At 37.3% G+C, this 25,889-nt stretch overlaps 1 protein-coding gene across 4 annotated transcripts in view; it reads right to left on the minus strand.

Annotated features, from left to right (window-relative positions):
• POLQ (DNA polymerase theta) overlaps positions 1–25,889 on the minus strand; it is a 251,403-nt gene that overhangs the window by 214,397 nt on the left and 11,117 nt on the right. For all 4 annotated transcript variants that reach the window (XM_061401199.1, XM_061401269.1, XM_061401120.1 and 1 more), the window contains exons 6-12: positions 22,060–22,279; positions 18,813–18,960; positions 16,574–16,720; positions 15,049–15,261; positions 6,440–6,582; positions 5,176–5,380; positions 4,746–4,888 (exon numbers count right to left, since the gene is read on the minus strand). In XM_061401199.1, coding sequence (XP_061257183.1) covers positions 4,746–4,888; positions 5,176–5,380; positions 6,440–6,582; positions 15,049–15,261; positions 16,574–16,720; positions 18,813–18,960; positions 22,060–22,279 — 1,219 coding nt within the window. The remainder of the gene's footprint in view (positions 1–4,745; positions 4,889–5,175; positions 5,381–6,439; positions 6,583–15,048; positions 15,262–16,573; positions 16,721–18,812; positions 18,961–22,059; positions 22,280–25,889) is intronic.

Consider the following 25,889-nt stretch of genomic DNA (forward strand, 5'->3'; position numbering starts at 1 on the left):
ACCTCACAGTTACCACTGTGTGTGTGTATGGTGAGATTCTCTCTGTAAACAAATCCAGGTATACAATACAGTATTACTAGCTATAATCACTATGCTAGCTATAATCACTATGCTGTACATTAAATTCCCAGAACTTATTCATCTTACACAGGCATACCTTGGGGATCCTGTAGGTTCATTCTAAAACATCGCAATAAAGCAATTATCACAATCAAGTGAGCCACACAAGTTTTTTGGTTTCCCAGTGCATACAAAAGTAGTCTCAAGTATGCAATAGGATTATGACTAATAAAATCCAAGCACACACTTTAATTTAAAAGTAATTCTGGGGACTTTCCTCATGGTATAGTGGATGGGAATCCTCCTTGCCAATTCAGGGAACAAAGGTTCAATCCCCAGTCCAGGAAGATTCATCATGCCACAGAGCAGAGAAGCCCATGCATCACAGCTACTGAGCCCATGTGCTACAATTACTGAAGCCTGCAGGCTCCATGGCCTGTGAGCCACGATTAACGAGCCCCTGTGCTGCAACTCCTGGAGCCCGTGTGCCTAGAACCTGTGCTCCAGAAGAGAAGCCACTGCAATGAGAAGCCCGTGCACACAACCAGAGAGTAGTCCCCACTTTCCACAACTAAAGAAAGCCCACACACAGCATCAAAGACCCAGTGCAACTAGAATAAATATATTATTTTAAAAAAATTTTATAATAAATTTATAATAATAAATATATTATTAAAAAAAAACATCCCTGATGTTCCAGTGGTTAAAACTCTGCATCAACGCAGGGGGCCCAGGTTCAATCCCTGGTCAGGGAACTAGATTCCATGTGCCACAACGAAGACCCAGAAAGGCCAAGTAAATATTTTTTCAAAATAATAGTGCTGTTAGGGAATTCTCTGGTAGTCCAGTGAAGTGACTTGGATGCCATGCTCTCATTGCTGAGGACTGGCGTTTGGTCCCTGGTTGAAGACAAGCCAACAAAGTATGGCCAAAAATATATAAACAAAAATTTTTAAATTAAAAAATAAAAACAATACTGTTAGAAAAATGGCACCAAGAGACTTATTCAATATAAGGTTACCACAAACCCTCAATTTCCAAAAAAGAAATGCAGTATCTATAAAGCACAATAAAACAAAGCAACACACAATAAAATAACGAAGTATGCCTGTAACTGAAAGATTGTACCTTTTGACAAACATCTCCCCATATCACCCAGACCCCAGCCCCTGGCAAGTACCATTCCACTTTGTTTCTGAGTTCAACTTTTTCATATTCCACATGGGTGAAACCATACAAAGTTTATGTTTCTCTGTCTGGTTTATTACATTTAGCACAATGCCCACCAGGTTAATCCATGTTGTCACAAATGGAAAGGTTTCTTTTTTTTTTTTTAATAGATAAATGATGTTCCATTGTATACACAGCTTTAGCTTTCTATTTTAAGCTGATAACTTTGATTCTACACAAAAACTGTATTTTTACTTCTCCATCCCCTCTCATCTAATGCAGTTAATATTACAATTTACATTTTATGTATTCATTAGCAAATTATAATTAGTTATTTTCAATGTTTATTTTTAACTTTTCTATATGTGATTTGCATATCACCATTACATTCTGAATTCTGAATCTGATTATAAATTTACCTTTCTTTACCAGTGAGTTTTATACATTCATGTTTTATGTTGTTAAACAGCATCCTTTCATTTCAGCTTGAAGAACTTCCTTTAGCATTTCTTATAAATGCATGCCCAGGATGATGAATTCCTTCAGCTTTTGTCTGAGAAAATCTTTATCTTACCTTCATTTCAGAAAGACAGCATGCTAGGTATAGTATTCTTAGTTGGTAGCTTTCTTCTTTCATGATTTTGACACATCATACCAATCTCTGTGCAAAGTTTCTGCTGAGAAATCTGACAGCCTTATGAGGTTTGCTTGTACTTGACAACAGTCTTTTTTCCTATTGCTTTCAAAATTCTCATCTTTGATTTTCGACAGTTTGATGTATCGAGATGAAGTCCTTTTGGGATTGTACCTGTTTGAGGTCCTCTTAGCTTCATGTCCATATCTATCCCCATATTTGGGATATTTTTAGCCAGTATTTCTTTAAATAGACTTTCTGTCATTTTCTCTCCCTCCTCCATCTTGGACTTCAATAATATATATGATGGTGTCCCATAAGTTTTGTGGGGTTTTTTCACTCTATACTTTCTAGCCAACCCTCCCCCAACACCCCTTCCTCTGGATGTATAATTTCAAATGACCTATCTGAATTCACTGATTCTTTCTTCTGCTTTATCAAGTCTGCTTTTGAAGCTCTCTATTGAATTTTATAGATCACTCATTGTATTCTTCAGCTCTGGGATTTGTGGGTTTGGGGGGCTTAGTAGGGTGGGGGCTTTTGTAAAACAGTTTCTATTTCTTTGTTGAACTTCTCATTCTGTTCATGTATTGACTTCTTAATTTTGTTCAGTTGCCTATTTGTGTTTTCTTTAATGAAGTTAACTGAATTTCATTAAAAGGATTATTCTGAATTCTTGGTCAGTCAGTTCATAGATCTCTTTTAGGTTTGGTTACTGAAGTTTTTATTAATTTATCAATTTATTTGATGATGGTGGTGGTGTCATGTTTCCCTTATTCTTCATTATTTTTGCATGTTGGTGTTGGTGTCTGTGCATTTGAGGAAGTGGTCACTTCTTCCAATCTTCATGTTTGCTTTGCCAGAGAAAAGATTTTCACTAGTCAGGCTAGTCTGGGGAAAGAGCCAGCTGGTAGAATTCATAAAGGACCAGGCAGGACCTCTGGTTGGAGGGGCCATTGGTTCAGCTCTGCAGTCAAACAGGACTACTGCCTGAGCTGCCTAGTCAGGTGAAACTGCTAGCCTGGTTACATGGATAGGCATGACCCATGGCTGTGCTCACATAGTCAAGCAGGTTGGCTGAGCTCTGAGGTTGGGTAGGGCTGCTCCTTGGGTTCTCTGGTCAAGCAGGAACAAACTGTACTCCCTGGTTAGTTGGTGCCATTAGCTGGATTCCGTGTTCAGGTACAGGCAGAGACTGTGCTCCACAGGTGGGTGGGTCCAAAGGATGAACTCTGTATTCATGCAGGATTCCAAGCTATATTCCAGAGTCAGGCTCCCTGGTCAGGCAAGGCTGCAGGCAAGCTCTGCAGCTGGCAGGGCTGCTGGCTTGGCTCCCTCTCTTTTCTTTTTTTAATTAGAAGTTTTTATTATAACTTTTTATTAAAAGCTCATAAATCACATTCTTAATCTGACTCTGTTACTACATTTTTCCCTCTATGAATTCCCCCCAGATATTTTTTATTCTTATAAAAAAAGAATAAAATTTTTTTATTCTTATAAAAAAAGAATAAAAAATTTTTTATTCTTATAAAAAATAAAAATTTGTAAGTATATACATTGAGAATTATGCACAGGTTAGGACTGCCAGCTGGGCAGAACTGCTCACCCTGCTTCCCAATCAAATGGGGACATCATTCTGATGCCACAGAGAATGGAATCATTTGATGGTCTTTCTGATTAAGAAAGAGATGCAGTATCACTGCCATGATCCAAATACTGGTCACTGTGAGCTCCATCTGTTTCTTTGTTCCTAGCTGACCGTTGGTGGTCTATCTAACCTTGCCAATTCCCCTAGGTTTCTCTGTGAGGCGAGACAGAAGTGACCTTCCCAAGGAATGTTCCAGAATGCTGAGAAAACTGGATGCCAACCTTGACTCTCTTTTAACCACTAGAGAAACCATGTATTCTCCAGTAAGGCACTGTGCTTGCTTGGAGGGGCAACACAGTCAAAGTGAAAACCACTGCTCTTAGATTCTAATGTGGCTGCTCTCAGTTTTTGCACTCTAAAAGAGTGTTTTAACCTCACCACCAGGTTCTAGGATTTTTAGAAAGTGTTCTTGACTGTGAATAGTTGCTAATTCATATCTTTGATGAGGACTAGAGTCAGAGATCCCTTTTACAACCATCTTGCCTACATCACTCCCAACATCTACTCTTAATTGCAAAATTAAGTATTTCCAGTCAGGTTCTTGCCAGAGAATATGACCTCAAACTGTATTTTATCCAATTATTATAAAAAATCTTTGTTTTAAAAAATAATATTTATAAAAGATTATCTAATTTAAACAAGCTTTTAAAATTCCTCATAGCATTTACTATAAATACTTTATCAAAAATGTAAGTCCCATAGTGTGATTTTTAGGACTACATTTCTCTTAGGCAATAAAATGCAATACTTCTATTTTTTTGTTTTGTTTTGTTTTTTATCTTATTAAGACTAACCAGCTTTACTCTTTGCTACAGTTGCTAGACAGCCCAGAATCAATGTTGGGCACAACTGTACATGACTTACTGGTGTTCTTGTTTATGTACCAATCCTTGCTTGAGTTTTACATTATGATCTTATCCTTAATTTCCAGATATCTCATTGCCCCTTGCTGTGTTCTTACAAACTGTATAATGCATGTTTTTAATAAATCATCTCAAATCCTTATGAAAGAAAGCTAGAAAAAAACAGACAAGTAGGCAAGCAGATTTAAAAGGTCACTAGAACATTTAGCTGATTACTTTTCATCTTACTTCATCTCTATTCCCACCAGTACTATCCTAGTCAAGGAAAGCAGACAATATATTCCCTTAGGGTATTTTTGTTGTTCAGGATTCTTTATAGGTATTTCCTCCTCATTTTCACAAAGATAATAATGAAGAAAACAGAACTTACCAAATAAACAATATGCAGATCATTCTCTAAAACAAAGCCCTTCATTGCTCTTTGTAGGTCAGCAAAAATATCTAAAGTATCAATTGGAGACAGTGAAGAAGAAAGAGTTGCCGAACCAAGGTGTGTTGGATGATATACATTTCCTGGTTTGGGAGTGGGGGTGGGGAAAAAAAGGATCAAATGTTAAAAATAAAATATTGTCTTTAGGCATTCTGTAACTAATCTTTCAGGCTCTGATCAATTTTACAAACAGAATCCAATGCATGGATATATATCAGCAGGCTCTATACTACTTGTCTGATGTTGCTGAACACAGCACTGATTCACTTAAAATGAGTTGATAAGTCAATTTTCTTCTACTAAAACACTCTTAGATACTCTAAATCACTAAAGATAAAAAAGGAAGTTGCAATTCAGAAGTCATATTTACCTTCTGTTCCATCACTAGCTTCAGTAATCTGGATGAATTCATTTTCTAGTAGCCACATTACACAGGCCTCAATTGCTCCAAGTTGAACAGAATCTTTATTTTTCTGAATTCCCTGCTTCCCTTCTTTCATACTTGCAGCCAAAAATGTGCAAGAAGCATAAGTCTGTATATCTTGTGATGTACTTGCCACTCCACCAACTATTATCTGAGAAAAGAAGTTTGAAATCTTCTACAACTTTTTAATAAGACACAGGACCTCATTAAATAAATTATTTTTTCTCGTAAAATGTTATCAGCATCTTAATGCAGAGACTCTTTATTAACTCTTCCATCATAATTTATTACAAAAATAGATAACACCTATTGACAACATGGAAAGTTTTCCTTAAAATTAGATCCAGGGACTTCCTTGATGGTCCAGTGGTTAAGAATCCACCTTGTAATGCAAGGAACATGGGTTCAATCCATGGTCAGGGAACTAGATTCCACATGCTGTGAAGCAACTAAGCCTACAACTAGAGAGTCAGTGTGCCTCAACAGAAGATCCCATGTGCTGCTACTAAGACCCAAAGCAAATATATCAAATATATATATATATTTTTTTTAAGTAGATCCAACATGTTTGCACAAACGAAATTAGATGAAACATTATCTAAAATGCAGGAACTAACAATACAATTAAATCATATACATATATACATATACATATATATATATATATATATATATATATATAAATAGGTGGCGCTAGTGGTGAAGAATCTGCTTGTCAATGCAGGAGACGCAAGAGTCACAGGTTTGATCCCTAGGTTGGGAAGATCCCCTGGAGAAGGAAATGGCAACCCACTCCAGTATTCTTGCCTGGAAAATTTCATAGAGAGGAGCCTGGCAGGCTCCAGTCCATGGGGTCACAAAGAGTCAGACACACTGAGCAGCTAAGCACACACATGATCTGTATGGAGGAACTAAGGTCCACTGTTGTCATCTTTTTTAAAAAATTCAGAAAATAATAAAGAACACCTAAAAAATAAACAGAACCATCTGACATTTGGGTTTCAAACTGCTATTTTGAAGTAGATTTATATGGTACAAGCTGTATTAATCTCCAGGAAATAACTATATAAAATAAAAGAGATTCAGACTTGGAAAGTTTATAAATAATCTCATAAAGAAACAGGAAGCTAAGATTTTTAACACACTAAAGCTCTACCATTGTACTATATGAACAAAAAAGTGAATGGTAATTTAGTGAACTCCCTCTTACCTCCAAAATAGCTCTTATCATGCTTGAGGTTACTTCTTCTCCTTCGTGTCTTTGCAAACAGCTATGAACAGGTTTCAGAGATCCCTGAAGTAGAGTTATGCCTTTTGATTTCTCAGAGTTTTTACAAACTAAGATACTCTCACCTGTAATGGAAAAAAAAAAATTTGCAAAATCCCAACACATGTCCATATCAGCTAAAGAGATTTTAAATTGTCTTACTTGTTTTTTTTTTTTTTTTGAAGAATGAATGTGTTAAAGCAGTCAAGCCGTGATATCCACAGCTAGCAAATAGGAAGTGTTGAGTAGATGTTAGCTCTCATTATTCTACCCAACCTCTTCTTTTTATCGAGTATACCCTTTAAAGAACTCCAGGTATCCCTTTTATACCATTGCTGATTTTCTTTCCTACTTCTAAGACAGAAAAGAGGTTCACCTACCACTTTCAAGAATTTTGAGGATGCACAAGTAACTAGAACAAAGGTTTTGAATGATTTATTTAGGGGGCTAAGTGATAGTTACGGAAATTAGGAATGTTGTGTGGCCAGAGACCTCAGCATGTCAAACAGGCTCTGATTTGAATTTTAAGTTTCTTTCATGTAGCTTTGTGGCCTAAACTAGTCATCTATCTAAATGAGCTTCAGTTTTCTTACCAAAAAGCAATGCTCTTACCGTAGTAGATACACAAATTAACTAACACCTAGTAGATATCAATACATGTTTATTGATTCAAAAATCATTGTTTAGCTTTTATTTTGCACCAGACACTGATAGGTTCCATGAGTACAACCTTGAACAAGCTTCTCATGGTTGTTCCACTGAGGGAATTTTTCTCCTCAATCCCTCTCAGTATTAGTTTTCTATTGGTGCTGCAACAAATTGTCACAAACATGGTGACTTCAAACAACACAGACTTTTTAATAGTATAGTTCTGGATATCAGAAGCCCAGCATGGGGTCTCACTGAGCTAGAATTAAGAGTTAACCAGGCTCCATTTCTTCTGGAGGTTCTTGTTTAAAAGGAGACAACAGATGACAGTGGCTGTTATAGAATTACCACAAATATTTTATTTTCTGAATTTTGGATTGAAGGGGATCACAATATGCTATACCAAAATATTCCACTTTAGCATAAGGATTATTTTGACCTGAAGGCAACTGAGAAGCAGCAAACATAGAGCTCTCTGCCCTCTCCCTATTTCTTAGAAGCAGGACATAAACATTTCTGTGAATGTGTTCCCCTTCCTGCCTCTCATACTAGGAGAAAAATTCTTATCACTGGAGACAAAAATTCAGCACTGACATAGCTGTGCACAGACCTTCCTATATAAAGCTTAACTTGCATTAATTTCCAGCACATACCTACCCTTCCACAATGTACCACCCCCTAGAAGCCCAAACCCCTTTTCTTTTTTAATTTATTTTTAACTGGAGGATAATTGCTTTACAGTGCTGTGTTGGTTTCTGCCATAGATCAACATGAATCAGCCATAGATACATATGTCTCCTCCTCTTCCACCTTCAACACCACTTCATCCCTCTAGATTGTCACAGAGCACCAGGTTTGAGCTTCTTGTGTCATATAGCAAATTCCCACAGGCTGTCTATTTTACATATGGTGATGTATATGTCTCATCGCTACTCTCTCAATTCATTCCACCCTCTCCTTCCCCTACTGTGTCCACAAGTCTGTTCTCTACGTCTGTATTTCTATTGCTGCCCTGCAAATAGGTTCATCAATTTAGACCAAAATCTAGACCACTTTTCTAGATTCCATATATACATATTAATACAAAACATTTTTTCTGTGACTTAACTTCAATCAGTATTGAAGGTTCAATCTGTATTGAAGGCTCTAGGTTCATTCACCTCATTAGAACTGACTCAAATGCATCCTTTTACAGCTGACTAATATTTCATTGTATACAAGTACCACAACTTCTTTATCCATTCATCTCTTGATAGACATCTAGGTTGCTTACATGTCCTAGCTATTATAAACAGTGCTGCAATGAACACTGGGGTACACATGTCTTTTTCAATTATGACCAACCCCCTTTCCTTTGTCTTGTCACTTCTCTACAATTTAACACTCTCTGTTAAAAGGATACATAAACCCCCAGCATCTATCTGCTTCTTTGGATTTTTATTTCAATTAAGGACAACATGTATGTAAAAAATTAAACAGCGACTCAAATATGTATGGCTTTTTTTCCTGTTACTCTGTAATTCGTCAGTTTAATTTGCAAGCACAAGGCATAGAACCTAAGAGGGTAAAAGTTTTTTTTTCCTTCCATACAGTACTATTATCATTGAATAATTAAGTATGTAATAGTAATAGATATTCTGAAAACTATAAAGGAAAATGTATATACAAATTATTACTAGTTATGAAACTGCATACCATCTCCTGTGTCCCTGTCCTTTGAAGTAAAAAGCTTTTGCTTTAGTCTTCCCAGGTGCTGCTAGTGGTAAAGAATCTGCCTGCCAATGCAGGAGACACAAGAGACACAGGTTCAATCCCTGGGTCAGAAGATCCCCTGGAGGAGGGAATGGCACCCCACTATAGTATTCCTGCCTGGAAAATTCCATGGACAGAGGAGCCTGGCAGGCTAGAGTCCATGGGGCCACAAAGAGGTGGACACAACTGAGTACATAGGTCTTCAGTCTCTCAGGCCCCCCTTGCGTCTCAAAAGGCTGGCTGAAGAGTTAATGATTAGTAAACGTGAAGACATAGAAACAAAGAATAACTGTTGGCCTAGGAAACTGCTAACAATTTAGAGTATAAACAAGCTACAAAGCAGAGTCACTGAACTCTCAGTTCCTTGAAAGGTATAGATAAAAGGTCTGACACATATTCCTAAGCTGTTTTATAAGAAGCAGACTCCCAGATAAAATCTGCTGAGTACAAGTACATAGACCCCAACCAGTTGAACCCAGAAAATTGGTGATGCTTGAAACTTCACCTTGATGCTAACCAATCTGAGAACTGTGCACAAGCTGCTCATTTACCCTGAGGCCCCTTTCCTGACACTGACTTTAAAACGCTTGCACCAAGATATTAAGATTGTTTTTAAGGACACTAGTTCACATTCTTCTCCTTCACAGTTAGCTGGTTTCAAATAAGGCCACTTTCCTTGACTCACGCCTTGTCACTTGACTTATTGGCCTATTGTGCAGTGAGTAGCCAAACCTGAGCTCCATTAACGTTATACATGATGATAATACAAAGTCAAAAATACTACTGGATACCTAAAAATCACAATATAAAACTCACTAATTCAAATGCTTTAGGCTACTGAGACAGCCAAATGAACAAAAATATGTCAAAGCACTTATTAATTAAAAACATATTCAAATATACAATTTGTAAAAACATAAACACTTACTATAACAATTAAGACGAGAGACAACCCTTTTTTTCCCAAATGAATTCAATAGTAGGGGAAAGGAAGCAGTAAATAAGATATTCAAGAGGTAAAATGAAGGCCACTTGCATTACAGAACAATAAAAATAAAAGTAGATTGTGGTGGACTATTCTAACCACCTAGGCAGAGAGAAAATATAGATGATGCTTTCCCAACACTGACTGCCAAATTGAGAATCAAGACAGGAAAAATGTAAGAACTGTAAACTTGATAACTATTGGTTATTTATCCCAAATATAATTACAAAAAACATTAGGTACCATCAAAACAAAGAGAAGTGAATATACCACCTGACACTTACAATAATTATAAAATAGCCTAACTTAAAACAAAAAAACTATCTAGAAAATGGATCAACTAGCATTAGCAATAGGTTAAAAACCACTTTGACCTGTGTACAGCTCTTCTAGGCTTTGATTCAACAAAATAGATAACCACTTTTCAGGATAATCAAGATTTATGAAAATGCAAAAATAATGCCAATATATATTTCTAGGTCCTGTTTGCACTTGCCTAGGGAAGCTGTGGAGAAGGCAATGGCACCCCACTTCAGTACTCTTGCCTGGAAAATCCCATGGACGGAGGAGCCTGGTAGGCTGCAGTTCATGGGGTCGCTAAGAGTCGGACACGACTGAGCGCCTTCACTTTCACTTTTCACTTTCATGCATTGGAGAAGGAAATGGCAACCCACTCCAGTGTTCTTGCCTGGAGAATCCCAGGGATGGCGGAGCCTGGTGGGCTGTCATCTCTGGGGTCGCACAGAGTCAGACATGACTGAAGCGACTTAGCAGCAGCAGGGAAGCTGTATCCACTTCATAATAGAGAAGTCAATTTGAATCAAATCATGCATAGACTTGATATAGATAGATCCACAAACCATTTAACTTGTAAATCACTGTTTCGGCACAAAGCACCATCATCCTACATTGGAAGGTTCCAAGAAATCCACAGAAAGATTAAACAGTCATCTAAATAAAACGCCAGGGAAATTATCATTTATAGAATGCACAGAAGTTAGCAAGATGCTACACAGTCCAAAGAGCATGACCAGGTATTTAAATCTTCATGGTTGACATGAAACCATTTATTTGCACACTTAAGAAATTCTGAGCAAGCCATATGTCATCCTGAAATGAAGCATTGTCATTGTTCTTGTTTAGGTGCTAAGTTGTGTCCAGATCTTTTGCGACACCATGGACTGTAGCCCACCAGGCTCCTCTATCTACGGGATTTCCCAGACAAGAATATTGGATTGGGTTTCCATCTCCTTCTCCAGGGGATCTTGCCATTTCCTTCTCCATGGGATCTTCCCAACCCAGGGATCAAACCTTAGTCTCCTGCATTGGCAGGTGGATTCTTTACCATTGGAAGCCCTGAAGTGGAGCACTACGCAAAGTCAAAATATCAGAAGTTTCCAAGACCTCAAAAACAAAGTTGTTATGGTCTTTGTTTGAATGTTATCTGATTTACTGCTTGATATTAATCCAGGCTGCCAACATTCCAATATTCTTCTTCATGAGAAAGATAAGCACAAGCAAAGAATGTAGCACGGTAAATAAAACCTCTTTATCTTCTACATTATCTTAAAGACCCTCTGGGCTTGAGAGAAGAGTATCTGTATAAAAAAACTGACACAACACTCTCCAGAGTTGAGTCTAACTGAGAAATCAAGGGTAGAAAGAGGCAGTTAAAAATAAGATTGGAATGTTTTAGTCTCTTCCTCCCATCCTTTTTAAACACATAAATGTAATCTGCATCAGTTCAGTTCAGTTCAGTTGCTCAGTTGTGTCTGACTCTTTGCGACCCCATGGACTGAAGAACGCCAAACTTCCCTGTCTATCACCAACTACTGGAGCTTACTCAAACTCATGTCCATAGAGTCAGTGATGCCATCCAACCATCTCATCTTCTGCAGTCCCCTTCTCTTCCCACCTTCAATCTTTCCCAGCATCAGGGTGTTTTCAAATGAGTCAGTTCTTTGCATCAGGTGGCCAAAGTATTGGAGTTTCAGTTTCATCATCAATGCTTCCAGGACTAATTTCCTTTAGGATGGACTGGCTGGATTGGCTTGCTGTTCAAAGAACTCTCAAGAGTCTTCTCCAACACCACAGTTCAAAAGTATCAATTCTTCAGGGCTCAGCTTTTGTTATAGTCCAACTCTCACATCCATACATGACCACTGGAAAAACCATAGCCTTGACTAGATGGACCTCTGCTTTTCAATATGCTGTCTAGGTTGGTCATAGCTTTTCTTCCAAGGAGCAAGTGTCTTTTAATTTCATGGCTGCAATCACAATCTGCAGTGATTTTGGAGCCCAAAAAAATAAAGTCTGACACTGTTTCCACTGTTTTCCCATCTATTTGCCATGAAGTGATGGGACCAGATGCCATGATATTAGTTTCCTGAATGCTGAGTTTTAAGCAAACTTTTTCACTCTCCTCTTTCACTTTAATCAAGAGGCTCTTTAGTTCTTCTTCACTTTCTGCCATTAGGGTGGTGTCATATGCATATTTGAGGTTATTGATATTTATCCTGACAATCTTGATTCCAGCTTGTGCTTCATCCAGCCCAGTGGTTCTCATGATGTACTCTGTAAATAAGTGAAATAAGCAGGGTGACAATATACAGCCTTGATGTATTCCTTTCCCAATTTGGATCCAGTCTGTTGTTCCATGTCCAGTTCTAACTGTTGCTTCTTGACCTGCATACAGATATCTCAGGAGGCAGGTTAGGTGGTCTGGTATTCCCACCTCTTTAAGAACTTTACACAGTTTATTGTGATCCACACAGTCAAAGGCTTTGGCATATAAAGCAGATGTTTTTCTGGAACTCTCTTGCTTTTTCAATGATCCAGCAGATGTTGGCAATTTGATCTCTGGTTCCTCTGCCTTTTCTAAAACCAGCTTGAACATCTGGAAGTTCACGGTTCACATACTGTTGAAGCCTGGCTTGAAGAATTTTAAGCATTAATTTGCTAGTGTGTGAGATGAGTGCAATTGTGCTGTAGTTTGAACATTCTTTGGCATTGCCTTTCTTTGGGATTAGAATGAAAACGGACTTTTTCCAGTCCTATGGCCACTGCTGAGTTTTCCAAATTTGCTGGCATACTGAGTGCAGCACTTTCACAGCATCATCTTTTAGAATTTGAAACAGCTCAACAAGAATTCCATCACCTCCACTAGCTTTGTTCGTAGTGATGCTCCTAAAGCCCAACTTTTCTTTGCATTCTAGGATGTCTGGCTCTAGGTGAGTGATCACACCACTGTGATTATCTGGGTCAAGAAGATCTTTTTGTATAGTTCTTCTGTGTATTCTTGCCACCACTTCTTAAACTCTTCTGCTTCTGTTAAGTCCATACATTTCTGTCCTTTATTGTGCCCATCTTTGCATGAAATGTTCCCTTGGTATCTCTAACTTCCTTGAAGATATCTGTAGTCTTTCCCATTCTATTGTTTTCCTCTATTTTTTTGCATTGATCACTAAGGAAGGCTTTCTTATCTCTCCTTGCTATTCTTTGGAACTCTACATTCAAATGGGTATATCTTTCCTTTTCTCCTTTGTCTTTCGCTTCTCTTCTTTTCTCAGCTATTTGTAAGGCCTCCTCAAACAACCATTTTGCCTTTTTGCATTTCTCTTTCTTGGGGATGGTCCTGATCACTGCCTCCTGTACAATGTCATGAACCTCTGTCCATAGCTCTTCAGGCACTCTATCAGATCTAATCCTTTGAATCTATTTGTCACTTCTATTGTATAACGTAAGGGATTTGATTTAGGTCAAATGTGCATATCTTGTAGCTAAAGTAAGAGACTGAAGCAGGATAAACTTCTTTGGTGACTATAGTAATAGAAATCAATGAGTTACAAGGCTTTTTTAATCAACAAACTTTGATTAAAAGACCAATGGCCCTCAGGGATTATAGATAGATGAATCATTTGCTACTAGGACTGAGACTGATAGTCCACCCTAATAGCCATTCTCTCATTCTTCCTTTGGGCTTCTCTGGTGGCTCAGACGGTAAAGTGTGTGCCTGCAATGCAGGAGACCCAGGTTCGATCCCTGGGTTGGGAAGATCCCCTGGAGAAGGATATGGCAACCCACTCCAGTACTCTTGCCTGGAAAATTTCATGCACAGAGAAGCCTTGTAAGCTACAGCCCATGGGGTCACAAAGAGTCGAACACAACTGAGTGACTTCACTTCACTTCTTCATTCTTCCTTTAATAAAACCCCTAAATGTTAGCTGAACTGATGACCACTCAGCTAGATTATATTCATCAGCTTCCCTGTATCTGGGGAATATAAACATGTGACTACGTTCTGGTCAATTGTATCTAAGAACAAATACTATGTGTAACTTCTGGGAAGTGCCCTTAAAGGGCAGGATGTGCCCATTTTGAAATGCAGATGTGATAACAGAGACTGCAGTAGCCATCTTATACCACAAGATAGAAATGCTATTGCTTGAACATGGAAAAACAAACTAAAAGAAAGTGTGACAGAGAACATTCCTCTCAAAGTTCTTAAACATTAGAAGACTCAACAATTTAGTCATACCCAGAATAATAGAGCAGGCATGAATATTTGCTGCCGTCTTGATATTTAATTTAAACAAGTCTTTCCCTACTACTTAAGAAATTAAGTTTTATTTACACTGCTGGCAATATTATCACTACTTGCTATACAAAAAATTGAAAATGTGTTTTCAGAGTCAGTACCAATTTAGAAAGAGAAAGAGGGTACATGAAGTTCCTATTTCAAAAGTATGAAAGAGTACTTCCCAGCTCTCAGAATCCCTAAACTCTAATACCAGACAACTAAAAAAATTAATAACCAAAAAAATCAATCCCTTCATTAGCACAAAATAGCAGATGGTACTGGAAATTAAAGGTCATCTTCCAGCTAATGTGATGCCATCTGATAAACATAATACTGAATCATTTCACTGTATATAACACAAAAGAAAATCTTCTAACAAAGATTTTTTTACATTACTAGAAAAACCAATAGTTGACGATATGAAGATTTTAAGTTATACTCTATATAAATAGTAAGTAAATCCAAAAGGTGACCTTTAGTTTTGGATAACAAAGAAATATAACATGATGAGAAATAGGTTGCTATTCAATTTCAAGTAGACTGACACTATCCTTCAGCAACACTATCATAGAATTCAAACTCACTTACCTACTGTGTCTACGCCTTTCCTGCCAGCACGACCAACCATCTGCTTATAAGTAAGAATATCTAGAAGTCTACCACTGAAAATAGGAGTGCGAATGATTACACGACGTGCAGGTAAATTCACACCAGATGACAGAGTAGAAGTTGCTGCCAAGACTCGAATCTGACCTTGACGGAAGGCTCCTTCAATGATATCTCTCTCCTCAAAAGTAAGACCTAAAAAAAGAAATTATAATAGCATATATTTATAAACATATGAGGAAAACATTACACTTGATCACTTACAAATTGATCTGAGAATCTAATATAACCTTGTAAAGATTTTTTAAGCTACTGTTATGACTGTAAACAAAGAAGTAATCACAGTCTGCCAACCCTAGTACAGTTCTATCTCCTTCTAGATCAGGGGCTGTCAAACTTTATCTGTAAATATTTTAGATTTTGCAGGACAGATGATCTCCGTTGCAACTAATCAACTCTGCCACTGTCACATGGAACAGCCGTAAAACAAATGGGCAAGACTGTATTCCAATAAAACTTTATTTACAAAAACAGCTGGATTTGACTAGCAGACTGTAGTTTGCTAAAACCTGCTCTAGAAAAGAACACCCTGAAGGTACAGACATGCTTTACTCAAGACAGTATCTAACAGTGTATCCAACACAGTGGTCAGGCACATAAATAAATATCTGAAGGACAAATACATGAGTAAAAGAAAAACAGCAAACAGAATATACACTTATCTTGCTTATTTTTTATTTTTATTTTTTTAAAAAGTCAAGAGAATTGGGGTTCTTAGTTTGTAAATTAAATGGTGGGTCCACCAATATTCACTTTATTTGCATGCTTTATAGTTTATATACAATGAAAATATTTTTATGTGTTTGTGTGTAGATACATATTTTTTAAATTTATTTTTATGTAGCATGACAAAATTTTTACGTGAACTAAAAAGGTTAAGTGCCTAATCACAGAAACAATATATTCTTAATCATATCCTTAGCACATATCAACATGGATAGATCACTCCGTGAAAGAAGTTATTTAATTCACTGTCATAATCCTTGCAATTTTGACAACCTAGGTATGAGGTTTTAAACATTTGTAACTATTTCAAAATAACAATATGACAAATTCTAAAATTAATTCAATTTTGATGTATTTGTAAGAATATTACAAATACCCCTAGATATAAAAGGAAATATTCAGAGTGGCATAAAATTAGGATAGCAAGTACCACTTCAACCTAAATTCTAAGAAAACAAAGTATAGAAACATAATCACTTTAGAATTCACATCCCCAGTGGTACCAAAGAAGCTTGTATCTAGTACTTATATACCATACAGATAAGTAAATAATCCTGCATGTGTTTTATTCCTGTTTAATCTTAATCCACAATGTCTTAAAAGGAAATTTAAGAGTATTAAGTGGTTAATGAGAAATCAAATGCAAATCAAACATAAAAATAAAGAAATTTTAAGTATTTTTGGAGGGGGCTTCATAATAACATAGTAAATATATAGATACCTGCATGATGAAATGCTACTCCCCATGGCACAGTTTTTTGCAATACAGAGTCCAATCCTGAAGGTGAACGTTTTAACTGATCCATCACTTCTAGGAGGCCCTTTTGTTCCAGCATCACTGGTGGAAGTTCAGATGATCTTACCAATCCTGTCACAAAAAAACTGTCAACACTGTTCACCTCCCCTTGGACCTCTTTTACTGCTATCTGCCTGAGTCATGACAGAAGGCAATGGTTCTGAAACTACTTATTAATCACCTGGATATATTTTAAAAATATTGATTTCTGGCTCTCTCCCCTGGATTCTGTGATGTGATGCAACCTGGACATAATGATTTTTAAATTTCCCTAGGCAATTCTAATGTGTACCAAAGTTTAGGAAACACTGTTAGGTTGAGATCAAGGCCACAGGAGGAGATCAAAAGAACCAGCTGAAAGAAGGAGAAAATTACAAATACCATCACTCAGAGCCTAAAATAAATCCTTGCTCAACGTGTGCCCCCACCAAACCAGCAGTGTCAGAATCACATCAGAGCTTAGTTCTGTGTGACAATTGTAGCCTTTTTGGAGCCAATGTGGTAATTAATCATACATTACCCTCTGTTTTTTGCCTCTATGTATAACTTCCCCAGAAGATTTTCTTAGATGCAAGAACTATTATTTTCTTTAAAAATAACTTAGACTTTGGATTTCTGAACTAGTAAACTTTCTCACAGAATATATCTTATATTTTATATATTTTTAAATCTTTTTGGTAAACTTCTAAAATTCTGAGGACCACAGACGGTTGCCAATTTTTTACTTCTCTGAAAACAATTTAAATTTTTAAAAAATTATCTTTGTTCCCTTATTTAAAAAGAAAAGTAATTTTAACATAAAAAAATTAGTACGGATAATTTCAAATTTTAAACGTCATCTGTATGAAAAATGTGCTACCTTGTCTTTATTTTTCTGGTGAAAAGTTCATCACAGCCCGGACTCTAGTTCAAGTCCTAGGATTTGGAAACCACTGCTATAAATCATAAGAAGCTCATGCAAAGAAAATATAAATAATGTTTCTGGTCATTAAGGAATGTAAGTTATCATAGTTGCCACAAAAAAAACATAAGCTGGCATAGTAAGAAAGCATTGATTAAGAGAGAACTAAAAGACATGTTATAATATTGGACCAAAGTCTACTAATATAAACTTCATACAAAGTTTACTAATTGAAGCTAGGCTTGAGATATCCGTTACCTATCCTCAAGATGCCACCAACATAACAAAGTCATAAAATATCCTAAAGTTCTATAACCAGAACTGTTCCTGTCTTCCCTGCACTTATCTTTGATCACAAGGGGCCACAATCTAGTGTGGTGAGGAAACACTACTCACCCCAGAGTGAGTAAAAATATACACTAATGGTTATAGCAATATGCACAGATCAATACTCAGCAATAAAAAAGAAACGAGTTGATAAAAGTAACAATCTGGATGAATCTTAAAAATATCATGCTGAGTGAAAGAAGCCAGTCACAAAAGACACATACACATAATATGACTTCATTTACTATATGAAATTCTTAGAAAAGGCACAACTAATCTAGAGTGACAGAAAATATATGACTAGTTGCCTGAAGCTGGGGATAGAGGGAGGAGATTGAAAGCAAAACAGAACATTTTGGAGTGACAGAAATGTTCTATATGTTGATCACAGTGAGGAGTTCAATGGTGAACACATTTGTTAAAATTCATTAAGTTCCACTTCAAGTGGGTACATTTTATTCTAGACAAATTATACCTCAATAAAGTTGATTTTAAACTACATGTGTATACTATGTGTGTGTGTGTACGTGGGACTCTCTTTAGAGTAAGAGCTTAGAAATATAAAAAAGATATGACTACTTTCCCCAGACAAAAATGTGTGTATGTGAAGTCTCTTATACAATTTAGGGGGCTTTGAAGTCAACTTTTCAAAGCCCATGGATCCTAAATGAAGAACCTTAGTATATACCTCTATAAATCCAATATACTGAAATTCTGAAGATTAGTTAGTCTGAATGTGTATACATATTATCTATAAGGAGGATAAGGAGATGATTAGTCACAAAAACATACTTTTACAAAGGATCCATCCAGGTGGTGGCAATGATGAAAAGAACCATGCTTTGCTAATATAATTATTAACATTACTTTCAAGAAAATGTCCTAAGAATGGAGGCTTTCCTTTCATCACTTCCTTTCCTTTCCATCACTACTTACCCTCAGCCTGATGGTGCAGACTGTAAAACTCACGGGCAATGATATCTGCCAGCTTCTCACACCATTTCTTCGATGGACAGAAAAGTAATACTGAATGGTTATCACGAACAGTCTCATAACATAAACTAACAACATGATCCTCATCTCCCTAAAAAAGAAAGAGAAGTAGCCATTCTAGTGATACTTTCAAAACATTTTCATATCAGTTTAAAGTCATTCATTTTGCTTCAATGGCAAGGTTTTTATACTCAAAAGCATGATAAAAATCAGTTACAAATTCAGTAATAAAACATAGAAAAAAACAGAAAAGAGAACAGAAAAGAAACCTCCTTATGATGCAAGGTGAGTAGGGAATCTTTTATATTCATTCAACTAATATTTACTGACCTCCAACCCAAAAGTAATAGGGATATAATGGTGAGTAAAAGATAGCCAAGGTACTATCTTTAAGGGGTTTGGGTCCCAGTAGGGAAACAATAAAGTACTAAACAAACAAAAGTAAAATACAATCATAATATGTACTATCAAAGAGAATTTTGTGGTGTTTTGAAGCCTCACATTTGCCATAAATCTGAGAGATATGGAAGGAAAAAAAAAAGTTTCCCTGAGAAACTGAAGAGATGTGAAGGAAAAACATTATCTTAATAAAAGGTAACTGAGGAACAAGGAACACATTTCAAGCAGAACAAACAGCATTTGTAAACACTCCAGTGGTGACCAAAAGTGGAAGGTCAGTGTGTGTAACTAGATTAATTGATCAATACATTCACTCATTAAGTAATTATTTACTGGGTGCCATATATTATCATGCGCTTTCCAGGTGGCACTAGTGGTAAAGAACCAGCGTGCCAATGCAGGAGACATAAGAGGCACAGGTTAGATCCCTGGGTCAGGAAGATTGCCTGGAGAAGGGAATGACAACCCACTCCACTATTCTTGCCTGGAGAATCCCATGATAGGGTAGCCTGGCGGGCTACAGTCCATGGGGTCACGAGAGTCAGACAATACTGAAGCAACTTAGAATGTGCATATATTATTCAAGGCCTGGGGATGGAGAATAAAGCAGAAAAAAAGCTCTGCCCTCAGAATGTGTCTACTCTAGTAGGAAGAAATAGATAAAAACAAGATAAGTAAAACCTAAAATATGCTCAAAGTGCAAAGGAGAGAAATAAAACAGGAAAATAGAAACCAGGAATGAGAGAACATTTGAGAATGAGAATGAGAAAGTGACATTTGAGTAAAGGTCCAAAGGTCAAAGAATAAACCCTACTGATGCCTAGAGGGGAAAGCATTCCACATAAAGAGAATCTGAGGTGGGAGATTTCTTGGCCTATTATACAGAATAGCAAAGAGGCTATGGAGGAAGTAAAGAATATAGAAACTGAAGTCAGGGTAAAGGAGTGGGACAGATCATATATGGCTTGTAGGCTACTTTAAAGATGTTGGCATTCATTCCGCATGAAATAGGAACCATCACAAATTTTTGAGAAGAATGGTTACATGCTCTGATGTCCATTTTAAATAGATGATTAACTTTTGATTTAAGCATAGATCCAAGTAAGAGTTGAAACGGATTTAAACAGGGTGGAGGCAGAGACATGGTAATAGAAGATTAACAGGAGAGTAAATGACTTTGCTTACTGATACATTTATTGAGGTAACCAAGGCACAATCGAATGAAATTTGGGAGTACAGAGCAAAGCAACTAAATAAGATTCCATACCAGGCATGCAGAAGCTACAAATACACCTATGAGTGTACTAAAACACATGAATTTAGTCCTATTTCCAGTTCTAAACTTACCCTTAACTATTTCAGTATTCAGAGGCACAGATCTACATTAAAAATAGATGCCTCATACCAGATTCAGTCCTTTAACTTCAGGACTGAAGACTCAGCCCTAGAAAAATACTCTGAACTAAATGTTTTAAAGTGTATTTATCAACCACTTTCTAGATGCTAGGCAATTTTTTAAATCAAATTTCATCCTTAAAACACTAAAGACAAATATTATATCCATTTTATAGATGAAGATACTATGGAGAAGTTATAGAATTCAACTATTATCACAGCCACATCAAGTATCCCTATATAAAGTATCAGAAATAGGTCTTTCTGACCCCCAAAAATGTTTTTTCTACTATCATATACACGGGGTCACAAAGAGTCAAACATGACTGAAGCAACCAAGAAGGGCACATATTGTACATATATCACTTAATAAAAGGTCAATTTTCCACATTAATGTAAACAAAGCCATAAGAAAATCTTTTCCAGTTAAAAAGAAATATCTATAAAATTTTATTATTTACACTTATAGGAAATGATTACATTTAAATTGAAGACAACTACATTTCCTCTCTCACCAACACCACCAATTATTTCATGGAACCAACTAGGTTAACAACAGGAATCCTTCTAATGGATATGTAATGCACATCCAGCTACTTTGCAACCCCCAGCTTAACTCAAAAATTGTTAACAACATGCTAGAAAATGCAATAAAACACAACAGTACAGGTGGTAAAAAATTACTGTGGACAGATATGAAATTAAAAGATGCTTGCTCCTTGGGAGAAAAGCTATGACAAACCTAGACAGTGTATCAACCTAGAGGGGTGGGACGGGGAGGGAGATGGGAGGGAGGTTCAAGAGGGAGGGGATATATGTATACCAATGGCTGATTCATGTTGAGGTTTGACAGAAAACAACCAAATTCTGTAAAGCAATTATCTTTCAATAAAAAAAAATAAAAAAAATAAACAAAAAGCAGAGACATCACTTTGCCAACAAAGGCCCATAGTCAAAGCTATGGTTTTTCCAGTAGTCATGTACACATGTGAGAGCTGGACCATAAAAAGGCTGAGCACCAAAGAAATGATGCTTTTGAACTGTGGTGCTGGAGAAGACTCTGGAGAGAACCTTGAACTGCAAGATCAAACCAGTCAATTCTGAAGGATATCGACTCTGAATATTCATTGGAAGGATTGATGCTGAAGCTCCAATGCATTGGCCACCTGAGGCAAAGAGCTGATCCATTGGAAAAGACCCTGATGATGGGAAACACAGAGGGCAGGAGAAGGGCAACACAGAATGAGATGGTTGGATGGCATCACCAACTCAATGGACATGAATTTGAGCAAACTATGGGAGACAGTGAGGGACAGGGAAGCCTGGCATGCTGCAGTCCATGGGGTCACAAAGAGCTGGACACAACTTAGCAGCTGAACAACAACAAATGACTTACCTTCACTTGCAGCATGGGTTGAAATTCCCTCACAAGCTTCATTGAAGAGTCATAAATTGAATTTCCAATTTTTATGGATTCCAGCAGTGGTATAGGGCGAAAGTCAGTGTGGTAGAGTTCAGCATTCAACCAGGAAGCCACAAGCTCCAAATTTGGAAGAGTAGCACTCATGCCAACAATCTGCACGGCATTAGACAAAGGAATGGCTAAATCTGCCTGGCTGCGAAAAACAAATGAAAATGATGTTAAAAGACATATACTATTAATTTCAAATAGTGCTAACAATATTCTTGGCATGTCTTTTGGTACAAATGTGCATAAATTTCTACAGGATATACACCTAGGAATAAAAGTGTGTTGGGTCATATAGTATATTAAATTTTATTAATGTCAAACTACTGTTTGTTCTTTTTTTAGATTACATATATTAATGAAATCATACTGTATTGGTCTTTCTCTGTCCTAGCCTCAAGGTCCATCCATGTTGTAGCAAATGGCAGAATTTCCTTCTTTCTTATGGCTGAATAATATTTCACTGTATATAAATACACCATTCATCTATTGATGGGCACTTAGGTTGCTTCCATATCTTAGCTATTGTAAATAATGCTGCATTAAACCTTAGTGTGCACATATCTTTTTCAAATTAGTGTTTTTGTTTTCTTCAGACAAACACCCAACAGTAGAATTGCTGGATCATACAGTAATTCTGTTTTAAATTTTTTGAAGAATTGCCATACTGTTTGCCATACTGTTTCCACATGGTGGCTGTACCAATTTATTTTCCCATCAAAAGTGCACAAGGTTTCCCTTTACTCCACATCCTTGACACATTTATTATTTGATGTCTATTTTGATAAGTCATGCTGACAGATGTGTGGTGGTATCTCAGGGTTTTCACTTGTAATTCACTAAGGATTAGTGATGGTGAGCAACTTTTCATTTGCCTGTTGACCATTTGTAAGTCTTCTTTGGAAAAGTGTCTACTCATATCCTCTGTCCATTTCTTAAACAGTTTTTATGTTGGATTATATGAGTTCTTCATATATCTTAGTTATTAATACCTTATGGGATACATATTTGCAAAGATCGCCCATTCAGTATACAGCCTTTTTGTTTTGCTGAAAGTTTCCTTCACTGCAAAACTTTTTATTCTAGTTTGATGTAATCCCACTTATCTTTACTTTTGTTTCCCTTGCCTGAGGAGACATATCCTAAAAATATTATGTTGATAAAAGCCAACATCTAAGACCATCAGTTCACTGGCTCAGTCATGGCCGACTCTTTGCCACCCCATGAACTACAGCACGTCAGGCCTCCCTGTCCATCACAAACTCCCGGAGTTGACTCAAACTCATGTCCATTGAGTCAGTGATGCCATCCAATCATCTCATCCTCTGTCATCCCCGTCTCCTCCCACTTTCAATCTTGCCCAGCACCAAGGTCTTTTCCAATGAGTCAGAACTTCGCATCAGGTGGCCAAAGGACTGGAGATTCAGCTTCAGCATCAGTCCTTCCAATCAATATTCAGGACTGATTTCCTTTAGGATGGACTGGTTGGATCTCTTTGCTGTCCAAAGGACTCTCAAAAGTCCTCTCCAACACCACAGTTCAAAAGCATCAATTCTTCAGAGCTCAGCTTTCTTCATAGTCTAGCTCTCACAGCCATACATGACTACTTGATAAACCATAGCTTAGACTAGACGGATCTTTGTTGACAAAGTAATGTCTCTGTTTTTTAATAAGCTGTCTCGGTTGGTCACAGCTTTTCTTCCAAGGAGCAAGCGTCTTTTAATTTCATGGCTGCAGTCACCATCTGCAGCAATTGTGGAGCCCAAAAAAATAAAGTCTGCCATTGTTTCCACTGTTTCCCCATCTATTTGCCATGAAGTGATGGGACCGGATGCCATGATCTTAGTTTCCTGAATGCTGAGTTGTAAGCCAATTTTTTCACTCTCCTTTCACTTTCATCAAGAGGATCTTTAGGTCTTCTTCACTTTCTGCCATAAGGGTGGCATCATCTGCATATCTGAGGTTATTGACATTTATCCTGGCAATCTTGATTTCAGCTTGTGCTTCATCCAGCCCAACATTTCTCATGATGTACAATGCATATAAGTTAAGTAAGCATGGTGACAATACAGCCTTGATGTACTCCTTTCCTGATTTGGAACCAGTCTGTTGTTCCATGTCCAGTACTAACTGTTGCTTCTTGACCTGCATACAGATATCTCAGAAGGCAAGTCAAGTGGTCTGGTATTCCCACTTCGGTGATCCACACAGTCAAAGGCTTTGGCATATACAGCAGATGTTTTTCTGGAACTCTCTTGCTTTTTCGATGATCCAATGGATGTTGGCAATTTGATCTCTGGTTCCTCTGCCTTTTCTAAATCCAGCTTGAACATCTGGAAGTTTACAGTCACATACTATTGAAGCCTGGCTTGGAGAATTTTGAGCATTACTTTACTAGCATGTGAGATGACTGCAACTGTGCGGTAGTCTGAGCATTCTTTGGCATTCCCGTTCTTGGGGATTGGAATGAAAACTGACCTTTTCCAGTCCCGTGGCCACTGCTGAGTCTTCCAAATTTGCTGGCATATTGAGTGCAGCACTTTCACAGCATCATCTTTTAGGATTTGAAATAGCTCTACTGGAATTTCTTAACCTCCACTAGCTTTGTTCGTTGTGATGCTCCCTAAGGCCCACTTGACTTCACATTCCAGGATGTCTGGCTCTAGGTGAGTGATCACACCGTCGTGTTTATCTGGGTCATGAAGATCTTTTTTGTACAGTTCTTCTGTGTATTCTTGCCACTTCTTCTTAAAATCTTCTGCTTCTGTCAGGTCCATACCATTTCTGTCCTTTATTGTGCCCATCTTTGCATGAAATGTTCCCTTGGTATCTCTAATTTTCTTGAAGAGATCTCTAGTCTTTCCCATTCTGTTGTTTTCCTCTATTTCTTTGCATTGATCACTGATGAAGGCTTTTTTATCTCTCCTTGCTATTCTTTGGAACTCTGCGTTCAAATGGGTATATCTTTCCTTTTCTCCTTTGCCTTTCACTTCTTTTCATAGCTGTTTGTAAGGCCTCCTCAGACAACCATTTTGCCTTTTTGCATTTCTTTTCTTGGGGATGGTCCTGATTACTGCCTCCTGTACAATGTCATGAATCTCCATCCATAGTTCTTCAGGCACTGTGTCTATCAGACCTAATTCCTTGAACCTATTTGTCACTTCAACTGTATATTTGTAAGTGATTTTATTTAGGTCATAACTGAATGGTCTAGTGGTTTTCCCTACTTTCTTCAATTTCAGTCTGAATTTGGCAATAAGGAGTTCATGATCTGAGCCACAGTCAGCTCCCAGTCTTGTTTTTGCTGACTGTATAGAGCTTCTCCATCTTTGGCTGCAAAGAATATAATCAGTATTGACCATCTGGTGATGTCCATGTGTACTCTTGTCTTGTGTTGTTGGAAGAGTGTGTTTGCTATGACCAGTAAGTTCTCTTGGCCAAACTCTGTTAGCCTTTGACCTACTTCATTCTGTACTCCAAGGCCAAATTTGCCTATTACTCTGGGTATTTCTTGACTTCCTACTTTTGCATTCCATCCCCTATAATGAAAAGGACATCTCTTTTGGGTGTTAGTTCTAGAAGGTCTTGTAGGTCTTCATAGAACCGTTGAACTTCAGCTTCTTCAACATTATTGGTCGGGGCATAGACTTGGATTACTGTGATACTGAATGGTTTGCCTTGGAAACGAACAGAGATCATTCTGTCGTTTTTGAGATTGCATCCAAGTACTGCATTTCGGACTCTTGCTGACTGTGATG

This window comes from Bos javanicus, chromosome 1 (genome assembly GCF_032452875.1).
Source record: "Bos javanicus breed banteng chromosome 1, ARS-OSU_banteng_1.0, whole genome shotgun sequence".
In the NCBI taxonomy this organism is placed as follows: Eukaryota; Metazoa; Chordata; class Mammalia; order Artiodactyla; family Bovidae; genus Bos; species Bos javanicus.